Raw genomic sequence first — 14,691 nt, forward strand, 5'->3', positions numbered from 1 at the left:
TCTACCGGCACCACCTACGGCTCCTAGAACGCTTCCACCAGCGTTGTCTCCGCTCCATCCTCAACATCCATTGGAGCGCTTACATCCCTAACGTCGAAGTACTCGAGATGGCAGAGGTCGACAGCATCGAGTCCACGCTGCTGAAGATCCAGCTGCGCTGGATGGGTCACGTCTCCAGAATGGAGGACCATCGCCTTCCCAAGATCGTGTTATATGGCGAGCTCTCCACTGGCCACCATGACAGAGGTGCACCAAAGAAAAGGTACAAGGACTGCCTAAAGAAATCTCTTGGTGCCTGCCACATTGACCACCGCCAGTGGGCTGATAACGCCTCAAACCGTGCATCTTGGCGCCTCACAGTTTGGCGGGCAGCAACCTCCTTTGAAGAAGACCGCAGAGCCCACCTCACTGACAAAAGGCAAAGGAGGAAAAACCCAACACCCAACCCTAACCAACCAATTTTCCCCTGCAACCGCTGCAATCGTGTCTGCCTGTCCCGCATCGGACTTGTCAGCCACAAACGAGCCTGCAGCTGACGTGGACTTTTTACCCCCTCCATAAATCTTCGTCCGCGAAGCCAAGCCAAAGAGAAGAGAGAAGGCAAGAATGGCTTCTGAAGGGCCTCAGGAACAGAAGGCTTTCTGATTGTGATGGAGCTTTAGATCTGGAGCTCGGGTTACCAAGGGATCAAACAGGGAGCACTGGAGGTGAACCAATGGATGCTCCGTGTCTCTGAAAGGACTTGTTACTCTTTCCCTCCTACTGTGAGGGGCACCAGGTAATATCAATGCCAACTCTGTCTCAAGGCGATGGGAAATTTTGTGTAATTTTACATTTTATTACAATAAAGGAATTTTGAAACTTGATTTTTACTTTGATTAATATTTGATTAATTTCTTTCCCACTATCACACAATACATTACCTGGAACATTTAAGCTACTTTTGTCCTCCTTCAACCACATCTCTATTATGGCTACTATACTCATTTTTCTGTACCTATTCATGCTCTAAGCTCATCTACTTTCCCCATTTGCCTTGCATTTAAAATAAACACTGGAAAGTTTACCTACAAACCTTGACACGTCCTCCACCATCCTGTTCTGCTTCACCGCACTTCCTTTGCCTTCCTTGCTATTCTAAAACATTTCAGTCCCTTCTGTCCATCTTGGATCCCACCCCCAATTGTTGTCTTGTATCTGTGTCCTCTAGTTTCTAAAATGCTCTCACACCCATAATGAAAACTACATTTTAATTTCCTTATTCTATCAGGCACTTGGAAGCAGGTTTCCATGTTTGGGGGTGGGGGGTGTTCACTGTCGGCTGAACAGCCCTTTCATAAAAACATCTTCAGAATAGAATGAACATAAGTTAATTTCACCATGCCATGACCTCACATTAATGTGAGTAGAGTTGCTGATGCACAAGTTCTGCAGCAACAAGAAGCCAATTAAAGGAAATTCATCTTAAAACCAAAATTTCAAATCTGTAATCAACTAAATGATATGGCTTTATAAATGTATTTTTCTTCAGAAATAAACTTCAATAAGATTGGTGTACAGATAATGCAGGGCATTGGTTTACAATGAAGCATTGACACTAAAATTCCTGCTTTTTTTTTCTGAATCTGCATGTGTAATTGTGAGAATATCGGTTTATTTTTTGTGTTCCTGTTGTGGATCTGATCTGATTAAAGGCAAGTAAAATTGAAGATTTGAAACTCATCATGATTCAAGACGTATCTTTTTCCAGATTTCTTACATGATTTCTGCTTGGGCAAGAATGTGCAAGATCCTTGGGAAGGAATTCCAACAGTATCTTCCTGTTGTCATGGGACCATTGATGAAGACTGCTTCAATTAAACCTGAAGTGGCTCTCCTGGACAGTAAGTATACATGATACATCTCCCTGTTATCTTGCATCCCAAATATGTTTCAAGCTCTGTTCAAAGCATGCTATATCCAATTAATCATGGTTTCCAAGTTCTTCATGTGCATTAAATCCTAATTCTACAATCTATTTGAAATATTTAGCACTTTCTGAAATGAATCAGAATTAAATTGAATGTTTCCAAGCTTCACTTGGCCCTTGTATAGTGAATAATAACACAGGACCTGGGTGAAGACATTTGCTGGTGATCTAAAGGGTTACTCGTTGATGCTGTGTGATTCAATGTTCATACATCGGGGTCAATTCTAATTTTTTGCTTCCTTGCTCCTGTTCTGTGATCTACATCATATGGTGGATTAGGGGTGGAAACTTGCGTCTGCACATGTTTTGGGGATTGATCATATTAAATGCCAAGGTTAAGTTGATGAACAGCTGTTTGGCATGAGGTCTCACTCTCCAGGTGGGTCAGGGCAGAATAATGTGTGCAGTTTTAGTTACTGAGCAATAGTAAGGACATTACATAGTTGGAAAGCATACAGAAGAGATTTCTGAAGTTGCTGCCAGAATTAGGAAAGTTGAGTCATCACGAGACTGGAAAAACTAGGCATCCTGTGTTAAGAGGTTGAGAAGAGATCTCATCTTCAGCTTGGCATTTAATATGAGGAGGAAATGCTGGGGTTCATTTGCTTAAAATTAACTTTCACACTTTTCACATTCAATTTAGCGACACCTGGGTCTTTTCCTACAAAGTTGCTTCTCTTTAGGGAGTACGGAACAGGCTCACAGGCCCAACTTATTCACATTGACTAATTGCCATCTTGCTTCAGGCAGAAGTCCCGCTTGCCTGCATTTGGCCCATGCCCAATCATGTTGTCATTCAAGAGTTTCTTAAAGGAAAGTACTGTACCTTCCTCCACCCCTTAAGCAGTTTGTGCCACATGCCCACCACATAGAAACTATCCCCATGTGTCCCTTCCAAGTCCAGCCACTCAACTTAAAGTTATACCTTCTCATCTTTGATTTTCCTCCTCTCAGGGATAGACCTATCATTTTTCACCTCATGCCCATCATGATTTTGTTGACCTCAATGAGATCTCTTCTCAGCCTCTTAACACAGGATGCCTAGTTTTTCCAGTCTCGTGATGACTCAACTTTCCTAATTCTGGCAGCAACTTCAGAAATCTCTTCTGTATGCTTTCCAACTATGTAATGTCCTTACTATTGCTCAGTAACCAAAACTGCACACATTATTCTGCCCTGACCCACCTGGAGAGTGAGACCTCATGCCAAACAGCTGTTCATCAACTTCAGCTTGGCATTTAATATGATCATTCCCCAAAACTGGCGGAGAAGCTGTCCTCTCTGGGACTCAACACTCCTCTCTGTAAAAGGATTCTGGACTTCGCAATGGAAAGATCACAATCTGTCTGGGTTGTCAGCAGAACATCAAGCGCCATGATGCTGAGCACTGGAACACCTCTGGGCGCCACTCCTTTTAACACTACTGACCCACAACTGCAATGTCAGATCCAGCTCCAACAGAGTAATCAAGTTTGCAATGACACAACGGTAGTTTGCCTTATCAGCAACAAAGATGAGTCGCACTACAAAGGAGGTGCAAAATCTCATGATATGTTGTGAGAATAACAACCCAAGTCTCAGTGTGAACAAGCCAAAGGAGATGATTGCTGACTCAGGAGGATCAGGGACGACCACCCTCTACTGCACATTACGAGCTCAGTAGTGGAGAGAATAAAGAACTCCAAGTTCTTCGGAGTCAACTTGATAGTGATCTATCCTGGTCACGCAACATCTCCTCACTTGTCAGGAAAGTCCAACAGCAATTGCACTTACTGAGAAGACTGAGGCAGGCAAGGCTACCAGCTTTTTACAGGAGCTCTATCGAGAGCATCTTGGCTCTGGCTGTATCATAGTGTGGTAGAGTTGCTGTAGAGCATTGGGTCGGAGGTCATTCCACAGGACCATAAGAGTGGCGGAGAGGATCGCTGGGGTCTCCCCAATCCCCCCACCCCATCGCCTTGATCTACTGGGATCGTTGTTTGAAAAGGGTGTGAAGAATCATTGAAGATCCCTATATTCCCTCACATAGAATCTTTCAGGTACTCCCTTTATTAGGAAACAGATGCAAGAATATCAGAGCCAGAACCACCAGGATGAGAAAAAGCATCTTCCCACGGACAGTAAGATTGCTGAGTGACTGAAATGAACTGCTCATACAATTCCTCATATACTGTGTAATTTATTAAGTAATATTTATTTATTTTTATGTATGCATATATATACTACAAATGTATCATTTATCTCTGTGTTGTGTCAGAATGTGTGCTTGGATGTTTTGGCACCGAGGAACATGGAACACTGTCTCTTCGGGTTGTACTTGTACAATCAGATGATAATAAACTTGAACCTGAAGTCTTGCCTCACCAGTCTTGACTTCAACATGATGTCCCGCCCAGCTTCCCGACGACATCCTGCTGCTGCTCTTCTCCTACGCCGATGCCCAGGCCCTCGGCCGCCTGTCGCAGGTCTGCAGGAGGTTCCAGCGCCTCATCAGCAGGGATACGGTGTGGAGGAGCATCGCCAAACTCTCCCTCAACACCGGCCTCACCCGCCATGGCAGAGACGCGTTCTTGCTGTCTTTGGCAGAGCATTTCCCATACCAAGCTGTGATGCATCTGGACAGGATACCTTTCAAGGTACATCTATAAAAATTAGTAAAAGACATTGGCGGCATGCTGAATTTCCTCGTGCTTCTGAAGGTGTTGGGGTGCTTTATTGGTTATAACATCAAAGTGTTTGGACCAGGGGAGGAGTCACGTGATGGAGTAGTGGCCGGACGGTGAACTCCAGCCCTCTCCAGAAAAGTCGGGAAAAAAAAAGGAAAACACAAAGGCACAGAAATAAAAGTTACAGAAAAGTGAGTATAAAGGTGGAAAGAAGATGGCGACAAAAAAAGAAAAATCGAAAGCAACGATAAGAAGAGAGGAAGAGAAGACAAAGGAGGAAAAAGATGAAGGCCTTACCTGTCCGAAGAGGCCCGCTGCGGAGAGAGAAACCCGCTCCCTCAGGTCGGTAAATAATGGCTCGCAGAGCCGATTAAAAGTGCGCGATGCGAATGAAAAAGAACACACCGACGGGAGGGGGGACCAGCTGGGGAGTCGATCTCCACAGCCGGCAACGACAGCTGCAGAACACCTGCAGCAAGAAGAGACCATAGAAGACAATAGAAACAAGAAAGAAGAGGAGGAAAGGGCACCAAAGAAACAACAGATGGCCAACCCAGAGGAAGAAGAAGAGGAAGAGGAAGAGTACAGTGAAATAGAAGAAGAAAAGAAAGGCAAGGTAAAGGATATACTTGCTCTTATTAAATGATACATGGAGTTATTTAAAGAATGGCAAACACAGGAATTTAAGGATTTAAGAAAAAGAATAAACAACACAGAAGAGAAAATAAATAAAATGGAGATGACCTTAACAGAAATGGGAAAGAAAATGGACAAGATGGAAGAGCGGGCAGTAGCAGCAGAAATGGAGGTAGAAGACTTAAAAAAGAAATTGGAGAAATCTAATAAAAAAACTAAAGAGACACAAGAACTACTAGCTCAAAAAATAGATACAATGGAAAACCATAACAGAAGAAATAACATAAAGATAGTGGGCCTTAAGGAAGATGAAGAAGGCAAGAATATGAGGGAGTTTATAAAAGAGTGGATCCCTAAGACCCTAAGATGTCCAGAACTACAGCAAGAAATGGAAATAGAAAGGGCACATAGAGTATTGGCCTCTAAACCACAACAAAAACCAAGATCTATTGTAGTAAAATTCCTAAGATATACTACAAGAGAAAAGGTACTGGAGAAGACAATGGAAAAAGTAAGAGAGGGCAACAAACCACTGGAGTATAAAGGGCAAAAAATCTTCATTTATCCAGATATAAGTTTTGAACTCCTAAAGAAGAGAAAAGAGTTCAATACAGCAAAGGCGATTTCATGGAAGAAAGGGTATAAATTTATACTAAAGCATCCAGCGGTATTGAAAATATTTATTCCAGGACAACAAAACAGACTATTCTCGGATCCAGAAGAAGCACGAAAATTTGCAGAACAATTACAAAAATAGACTGAGGGAGGAAGACGGGTAATGAGAGTTAAAATGATCACGATTGATATGTATGTGGGTAAAGACAAAAATAGACTGAGGGATGAAGACGGGCAATGAGAGTAAAAATGATCACGATTGATATATATGCGGGTAAAGAGGTATAAGAGTGAATAGAGACAATGAGCATACATGAATGTATCTGTACTTAGAGGAAAATATAGATAGTATAGACAAGAATTAATAAGGGAAGGTAATGGAATAGAGAGAATAAGGAGGGAATTAAAAGAGTGACCTTTGTGACATGAAAAGTGAAATCTTTTCTGGGGGAGGCGGGGTGGGGGGAAATAGCGGTCACTGCAAGATCAGTTGACGCTTGCGAGTGGATTCGCAAATCCAAATGGAGAGTGGAGATGTGGTTGTCCGACAAGGGATAAAGGACAACTCAGGAGGTGAAGGGGAGATTGGGGATAAATAAGATAGAAATAGGAGAATAAGGAAAATGTTGGATGTTGTAGGAATGTTGTCTTATAAAGAGTTGAAAATAAGAAAACAGAAATGGAAAAGGAGGAAAGGTAATGATGGAAAAACGGAAAGAGAAGATAAACAAAATATAAAAGGGCTACGCTGAACTATATGTCTTTAAATATTAATGGAATACATAACCAAATTAAAAGGAAGAAACTACTAAATTTAAATGAATAAATGTATTCCATTAGAAAAAATAACATATAGGTTAAGAAATAATATTGAAATATTCGAACAAGTATAGGAGCCTTATATTAAATACAATAGCGAAAACCTACCGGGGACAAACATTACCTAAGTTGATGGAAGGAGAAGGAAAGAAAAGAATGGACTCAGTAGAATTTCTGGTGTAATTTTGTTGAATGACAACATTGTCTGACTGGCTTAATGCAACCTAGATTGTATACCTAAAATGGATGAGAGGGGTGGTTTGGGAGGAAAGGGGGGGGGGGGGGGGGGAAGAAAAAGTCACTGTATATGTGTGAAAAAGAAATAGTGTACAACATGGCTAATGTGATTAATGTTGTGAAAAAAAAATAAAAAAAAAAATAATGTCCCAACACCTGTATTCAATGATTGATGTCCCAAGCACTCAGTTCGCTACTCGATCTACCTGTGTTGATGTTTTTAAACAGCTAGGTACCTGCACCCCTTGATCGCTTTGCGACAACAATCTTTAGGGCAAATGCAGCACCTCATAGTTGTTAATTTAGCCCTTGTTAATCAAGGGTTAATAGATTTCATCTTTCTAAATCCTCTCCAGCAGCTTCCCTATCACTGACCGTAAAATAACAAGTCAGTAGTTACCTGTATAGGTGTTCTATTAGCAGATACAATCAAAAAAATGCTAATATCTCTTCACTACTCATGCAGACAAGCCCTCTGCTCTTTGCCTCCAACTCCTTTTATCTCAACACATTCACAAATTATCCATTTAAGATGGTTCCCTTCTCCTTTGGCTGTGCACATAGTGACCTATTCTTTCTTTTGTGACCCTTTTGTTCTTAATATACATAAAATATTTTTGTATTTTCTCTTACACTGGGATGCAATCTTTAGCCCTCCTTATTTCCCTCCATTATGCTGCAACATTCCTTGAACTCTACAAGGGATTTGTTCTTACCTGACCACCAATACCTTATTTACCTAACCAGCTTCATTCCCTAGTATAAGTTCCAATATTGCTCCTTCCTTAGTCAGCCTATTCACATGTTGCTTGAGAAAGTTCTCGGGGACACACTTAACAAAATTCACCCCAACTAATTCCATAACTCTGTAGCATTCCCAGTCCATGTTGGGAAAGTTGAAATCACCTGCAATAACACCTCTGCTATTTTTACCGATCTCTGAATTTCTCCATATATTTGTTCCTCTAGCTTCCGGTGGCCTTTTGTACACACCACTCAAGGTGACTACTGCTTTTCAGTTCCTGATTTTCAACCACACTGCCTCATGTGATAGTTTTCTGGGAATATCTCTCTAAAGACTACATTGTGTCTGTTTTGACTAATCTTGGAACCAAACCAATCCCCGCCCCTTTCCCCCAGCCCCATTGTTCCTATACATGTAAAACTAAGATACTCTGGAATATTGAGCTATCTGTCCTAGTCTTCCTTCAACCGCATCTCCATTATGGTTACAATACCCCATTATATTGTACCTGTCCATATACTAAGCTCATTCACTTTCCCCATCAGTCTGCTTGCATTTGAAATTAACTCAAATGTACTTTACCTGTCCTACCTTGATGCTTATCCTCCACCATCCTATTCTGCTTCAGTTTGTTTCCTTTGCTGCTGTCACTATTCTTAACCTCTCACTATCTTGTTTTCTTGGTTCCCAACCCCCTGCCAGATTATTTAAAGCCAGGGTCAATATAGCAAATCTCCCTGCCAGAAAATTTCACTTCACATGTAGTCTTTTACTCTTGTACCTGTCAGGTCTGGCCCAGAAGGGATCCTGATTGTTTATAAATCTGAAGTCCTCCTTCCTGCATTTACTGTTCCACAATGTGTCAATGTGCCTAGCATCCTATTCAGACTCTCAATGGAACATGACACTGATCTAGAGATTACCATCTTGGAGGACCTACTTTTGAAATGCATTCTAATTCACTATTTGTTTCACAAGATCCCATCCCATTCCCACCTTATGTCATTGGTACCATTGTGTACCATGACTTCTGCCTGCTTACCCTTCCCTTTAAGAATGCCATGGACTTGAATTGTGATGACCTAGGCACCTGGCAGTCAACTTCCCATCTGGGAGTATCAATCTTGGTTGTATTATAAGCTCATATTTTCTTTATCTGTTTTCACTAACCTTGCAATCAACTACCCCACCACCACTCCCTCCCCACTTCACTCCACTTTAAGTGTTAACACAGGTTGAAAACATTTCTTGACTAAACCTTTCCACAAAGAAACCAACCACAGCTTGTGGTTCAACAGAAAGGCACCATTAGGTACAAACCATAAACAAAATTAATGCTTTGGAAGAATAAAAGAACAATGGTTGTTATTTCAGGAAGAAAAAACATATAGGACATTTACAGATCATATGATAATGACTCGTGTTTTTGGGAAATTGAAACAGAAAACTGATTTCAGTATTGATCAAGCAAGTTATGTGATTGAGACACTTGAAGAAGCAAGGTTGATTTATGAGCAACCAAACCAGACTTTTACTGCACACAGACAGAGTGAAGGACATTGTGTGAAACGGACACTTCTGTTGTTTCTCCTTGTCAGGGGAAAACAGTAATGTACTGAGACTATTTTAATGGTCATTTTAAATTGACCATATCTGAATAAAAGAAGCAGGATCATTTCTATATTTGGATAGTAACTGTGACTATTCTGGTCATTATTTCATGCGACCCATGTCTGGGTTTGCTTGGAAGTCACATGTTTTGTTTCCCCTATGAAAAGAAGAGGGACATTTCTCTGGAAGCAACTCAACAAGGATTTATCAGTTTTTGGGCAGTTTGATCAGACAGTGTCTCACCTACTTCATAATTACTTCTGAACAGTTTAAAAGTTCTGAGTTTCAACACAGCATTTCTAAGACTGGGCTTTGGGAATTGACTTTCTAGAATTGTCCCTAAGCTGTAATGGCTTGTGTAATGTATGCATGCATGCTTGTACACACACAGACACACATATATTTGCGTGTAGTTGGGGTTAAGTTTCGATTTAAGATGTTATTATTAATAATGAATAAAATATTGTTTTAAAAATAGCATTGTCTTGCTGAATTTATATTTTTGCTGGTCTACGATGTATGAACATGTCATAGTCTATGACTGATATCTACATGAGGCAGTGTCTTTTTTTAAAAAAAAAACACAAAAAACCATCTCTATCCTTAAAGACCCCCACCATCCAGGCCATGCTCTCTTCACTCTGCTACGATTGGTAAAAAGGTACAGAACCCTAAAGACAAGCACTCAATAGCACAAGGACAGCTTCTTCCCTGCTGCCATCAGATTCTTGAATAATCAATGAACCAAAGACACTACCTTACTTTTCATGTACCATTATTTTTAATTTTTTTAGTCATGTTGTAATATGGTTACAATATGAATGTTTGCTCTATGATGTTGCCGCAAAACACTGAATTTCAAGACTTGTTCATGATAATAAAATTCTGATTCTGAACAATATAATCTCCTGTTATTCCCTCTGCCTATTTTATCCCTCTCAATATCACTCTCCCTTTTTTACCACCTTCCCTTCTGTTCCTCAGAGCCTGACCTAGTGCTGGAGACTTGGCTGCTGGTACATTTTCCTGGTCAGACTCCTCAACAATATGCAAAATTATATACTGAGGGGGTTGACTTCAGGGTATTCCTCCCCTCTTAAGATGCACTCTCTACCTTTCCAGTGTTCACCCTGCTCTTCCATTTGGGGAGACCACCTCTCTAAAGCTCGTATCTGTGATGTCCCCAAATGACCCACTGCACATCCAACTGCAGTTCCATCTCTGATCTGGTCAGCCAAGAGCTTTAGCTATACGCCATTCCCATAGGAATCATCATCAGGGATCCTGTAAGGTTCCCTGACCTCGTATCCTACAGGAGGAGTACTGGACAACCTTAACTGCCACCTTATCCATACTAAATGCTGAAAAGAAAAGCAATGGCAGGCTTTGCCTTTATATTCCCTACTGTCATCCAGCATCCTCTGCCTAGCAAAGCTTACTTAGGGGAGAAATTCCTCTCAAGGAAGGATCGTCTTCCCATGCAGATATGTCTGTCCTCTGCTTCATCCATTACCAAGGTGAAGCCAAGTGTAAACTTGAACTCCTGCATGGCCTGAAAATGGATTTTTACCCCCAATTTTGGGTAACTCCACCTCAATCTAGTGCCACTAACTACATCATTTTAACTCCATCACTGCACATCAGTCTCTCCCTTCTTCTTTCTAATATCCTCTACCTCAGCCTCTTAACAGCTTCTTTCCCTTATCATTTACTTAATATCAAATCTCCTTTAGTTTCGATGAAGGGACCTCACGCAAAACGTTAATTGACCTTTTCTATCCATGGATGCAGTCTGGTCCACTGACCTCCAGCGCTTATTGTTTACTCAGGATTCCAACGTCTGGAGTTCTTGTGTTTCTCTAATGTTGTGTATAAACCAACCAAATGTGAACTTCGGGTTCTGGGGAGGAAAGATTGACAGTATTCTCTTACCAGTTTGTGATAGGAACATAGGAAGTAGGAACAGCAGTAGGCCAAAAATGGCCCATCGAGCCTGTTCCGCCATTCAATAAGATCATGGCTGATCTAATTTACGACCTAACCCCATCTACCTGCCTTCTCCCTATATCCCCTAATTCCTCTATCATGTAAAAATTTGTCTAACCGAATTTTAAATATGTTTAATGAAGCAGCCTCAACCACTTCCCTGGTTAGAGAATTCCAAATATTCACCACTCTGGGGAAAAACTATTTTTCCTCATCTCTGTCCTAAATCTACTCCCCCGAATCTTGAGACTGTGTTCTCTTGTTTTAGTTTCCCCGGCCAGCTCAAAAAACCTTCCTACATCTATCCTATCCATACCCTTCATAATCCTATATGTTTCTATAAGATCTCCTCTCATTCTTCTGAACTCGAGTGAATACAATCCTAGACAATTTAATCTTTCATCATAAGTCAACCCCTTCATCCCAGGGATCAACCTAGTAAACCTCCTCTGGACCATCTCCAAAGCCATTTTTGTATTAGCCTTGCTTCTTGCTGGCTTAAAGAAGAAATTGCAAGAGGGGAAAATGCAAAGGTTTCAAGTTGAGCTCTGCTATATGATGATGTCAAATGTCTGAGCGACTGCTTGAATCAAAACATTGCCAAAAGGAACCTTGTACTAACTGCAAGAATAGGGAAGTGAAAAGAGTCTGCAACCACTTCTGGCACGTAGGCCATGAGTCTAAATTTGTGCAAATCTCTTCTGTAATTTAGACTGAGTGTTGGTGGAGATCAGCACTCTTGTTCCTTGGTGCCAAGTCAAATAAAGGACTTGGAACAAACGAATAGACCGGAGTCACAGTGTTTCTTTCAGACCAACTGAATTGATCAGCAAATTTTCCGCAAAATGTACCAAAGACCATTTTCTTTCTAGTTTCGATGAAAAGCTTCAAATTTCACAGGAGTGACCAGTGTAGCTGTAATGCTGTTTTATGCATTTTATTACATCAGAACAATGTTCTTGTTGCACAAGATGCACCAATGTTTTGGGAGTAGGGTGTTTTTCATAAAACTGGATTAACAATTGGAGTAAATTCAGAAGATCAGAGGATTTCAAATTGCTCTCCAGTTGTCAAAACACAGACCATGCCAAATGCAGAGGAAACCATAATGTTCACAGATCAATGATATCTACCGTACTTCAGGTAGATGAAGAGCACTTGCGTAGTTGTGAATTATGGTTTAAAGAAAAGTGGTACAATTGGTGTAGCAGTTAGTGCAACTCTATTACAACACCAGTGATCCTGTTTCAAATCTGGCGCTGTCTAAGGAGTTTATACTTTCTCCACATGTCCGGGTGGGTCTTTTCCTGACACGTTAGTCACCTTTCAAAACCTGCAAAGGTTGTAGGATAGTTGGGATATTTAGGTGGCATGAGCTGGTGGGCTGGCAGAGCCTGTTACTGTACTGTATGACTATAAAAAAAATTACATTTAAGGAATCTATAGTTTCCTTGGATTTGAAAGCCATCAAATTTGGATACTACGTTCTTTGTGACTTCACTCTACAAATTACATTTTTGATGAAGTTTAAACTACTAAGTGCACAACATGGCACATTGTTAATTTTCTTTAAACTTATAAGTGCAAGTTTATTGTTATGTGCTAAGATAGAGTGAGAAAATTTGTTTTGTGACTGTACCAGCTGGACTTCCTATACATAGAACAGGAGGTAAAATGCAGTACAGAGTTGCAGGGAGAGATCAGTTTGGTGCTATTTATTGGTGTGTTTTGCGTGCCTGAGTAGCTACAGCAAATCAGAATTTTGGACCTTCTGCGCATTCTGTTAATGTATATGACAATAAACTATCAACATCGGTCTGAGTGGATTCTGCTCAAGAGTTCTGTGACAATTAGCTTTTCGGTGAATTGATAAGCCTGTTTCTTTCCTGACCAAGTAGATTTAAAGGCAACCACAGTGGTATTTTGAAGCAGATCATGAGAACTCACTCTGATGTCCAAAAACCTAATTGTTTGTGGGAGATTTACTTACTGAATTTCCACATTTCAACGGTGGTGGTGCTTCAGTGACTTCACTTTTTTTTTTATTCATTCTGAGGTCATAAAATATGCTTCTGTGCTAAACAAGCTAAAATGGGTCGATCAATTATCTTGTATTTAATTTACGACATTGTAATTATGACAAGGCCTCAAGTATTTTTAAGTGAATATGCTCTGCTTTTTCAATCATTTCTGTTTCAACCTGAAATGAATATGCAAATTGTAAGTTGTTATTATGCAAGCTTTATAAAGTGTTTTTTTTTCTCATTAGCACAGGATATGGAATCCATGAGTGAGGATGATGGCTGGGAATTTGTAAATCTTGGTGATCAGCAAAGTTTTGGAATAAAAACCGCAGGGTTGGAGGAGAAAGCAACAGCTTGTCAGATGTTGGTGAGGGCTCATTTAACTGTCATTTTAAAATGATTCAGGATAAACTTTGCTTCTGCTGTTAACAAGTGTTCTGGTTATTTATGGGTATTTGAATATAAATACTTAAGCTTTAAGTCGGGGGTTAGGTATCTTGCAGCAAGTGACACATCCTGCATTTCCTCCAAAAGCCATTCCACATCCAAAAGATGTGTCAGGAGTCTGATGGAAACTCCACCTGACTGGGTGAGTACAGCTCCAGCAAAACTCAAGTTCAACACCAGCCTGCTTGATTGGTAACCCATCCACTATTCTAATTTTTCCCATTACTGCTAGGATACCGTGTATGCCATCCGCAAAAAACATTGCTGTTCCTCATCTATAGTTTTCTGAGAGCAAGTTCTACCCCCAAACTTCACTACCAAGAAGAGCAAAGTGCCAAGATGTTCCACTTTTTGCTGATTCCTCTCCTAACTGCACGCCATCCTGATTTGGGTGCGCATTGTCATTCTTCTCTGTCCAAGTTCAAAGGGATGGCACACCACCACTGCTTCAAGACTTGGGAATGGACATTAAATACTGGCCTTTGCACTACCAGGTCTTCAAAATACTGCATATTCTTCGGCTTATTAAGCTAAACATTGAGCAGAACCTAGAAAATGTATTGAATGTGGGTTCTTTATATTTACATTCGAATTGGGTTAATAAATATAGATAGGCTGAATGGAAAATTCAGATAATTTCAGTAATTCTCATAAGGAGTATGAAAATATTATGAACTTCATTAATATGATTATCCTGGTGAAATGAGTGATTGACAAACATTAATTACAACTATTTGACATGCTCAAGATGTCTTAAGAATTGTAATTGAATGTGAATTTTCAACGTATCTGCAGTAAGTAGTACGTTTAGAAGTTCTGTCAACTAGCTTGGTAAAACTATCTTTCAGCATTCACACTCATGAAATTGAGATTTGCTGTTGATTCCAATCTGATGTGAATAATTTCCAGTTATAAATAAGGTATTTAAAGCAGTCT

The 14,691-nt window shown here is 40.5% G+C and overlaps 1 protein-coding gene across 5 annotated transcripts in view; it reads left to right on the plus strand.

Annotated features, from left to right (window-relative positions):
- LOC138739012 (importin-5) overlaps window positions 1-14,691 on the plus strand; it is a 142,729-nt gene that overhangs the window by 90,989 nt on the left and 37,049 nt on the right. For all 5 annotated transcript variants that reach the window (XM_069890335.1, XM_069890334.1, XM_069890337.1 and 2 more), the window contains 2 exons: window positions 1,751-1,883; window positions 13,554-13,675. In XM_069890335.1, coding sequence (XP_069746436.1) covers window positions 1,751-1,883; window positions 13,554-13,675 — 255 coding nt within the window. The remainder of the gene's footprint in view (window positions 1-1,750; window positions 1,884-13,553; window positions 13,676-14,691) is intronic.

This window comes from Narcine bancroftii, chromosome 7 (assembly GCF_036971445.1).
Source record: "Narcine bancroftii isolate sNarBan1 chromosome 7, sNarBan1.hap1, whole genome shotgun sequence".
NCBI classification, from domain to species: domain Eukaryota; kingdom Metazoa; phylum Chordata; class Chondrichthyes; order Torpediniformes; family Narcinidae; genus Narcine; species Narcine bancroftii.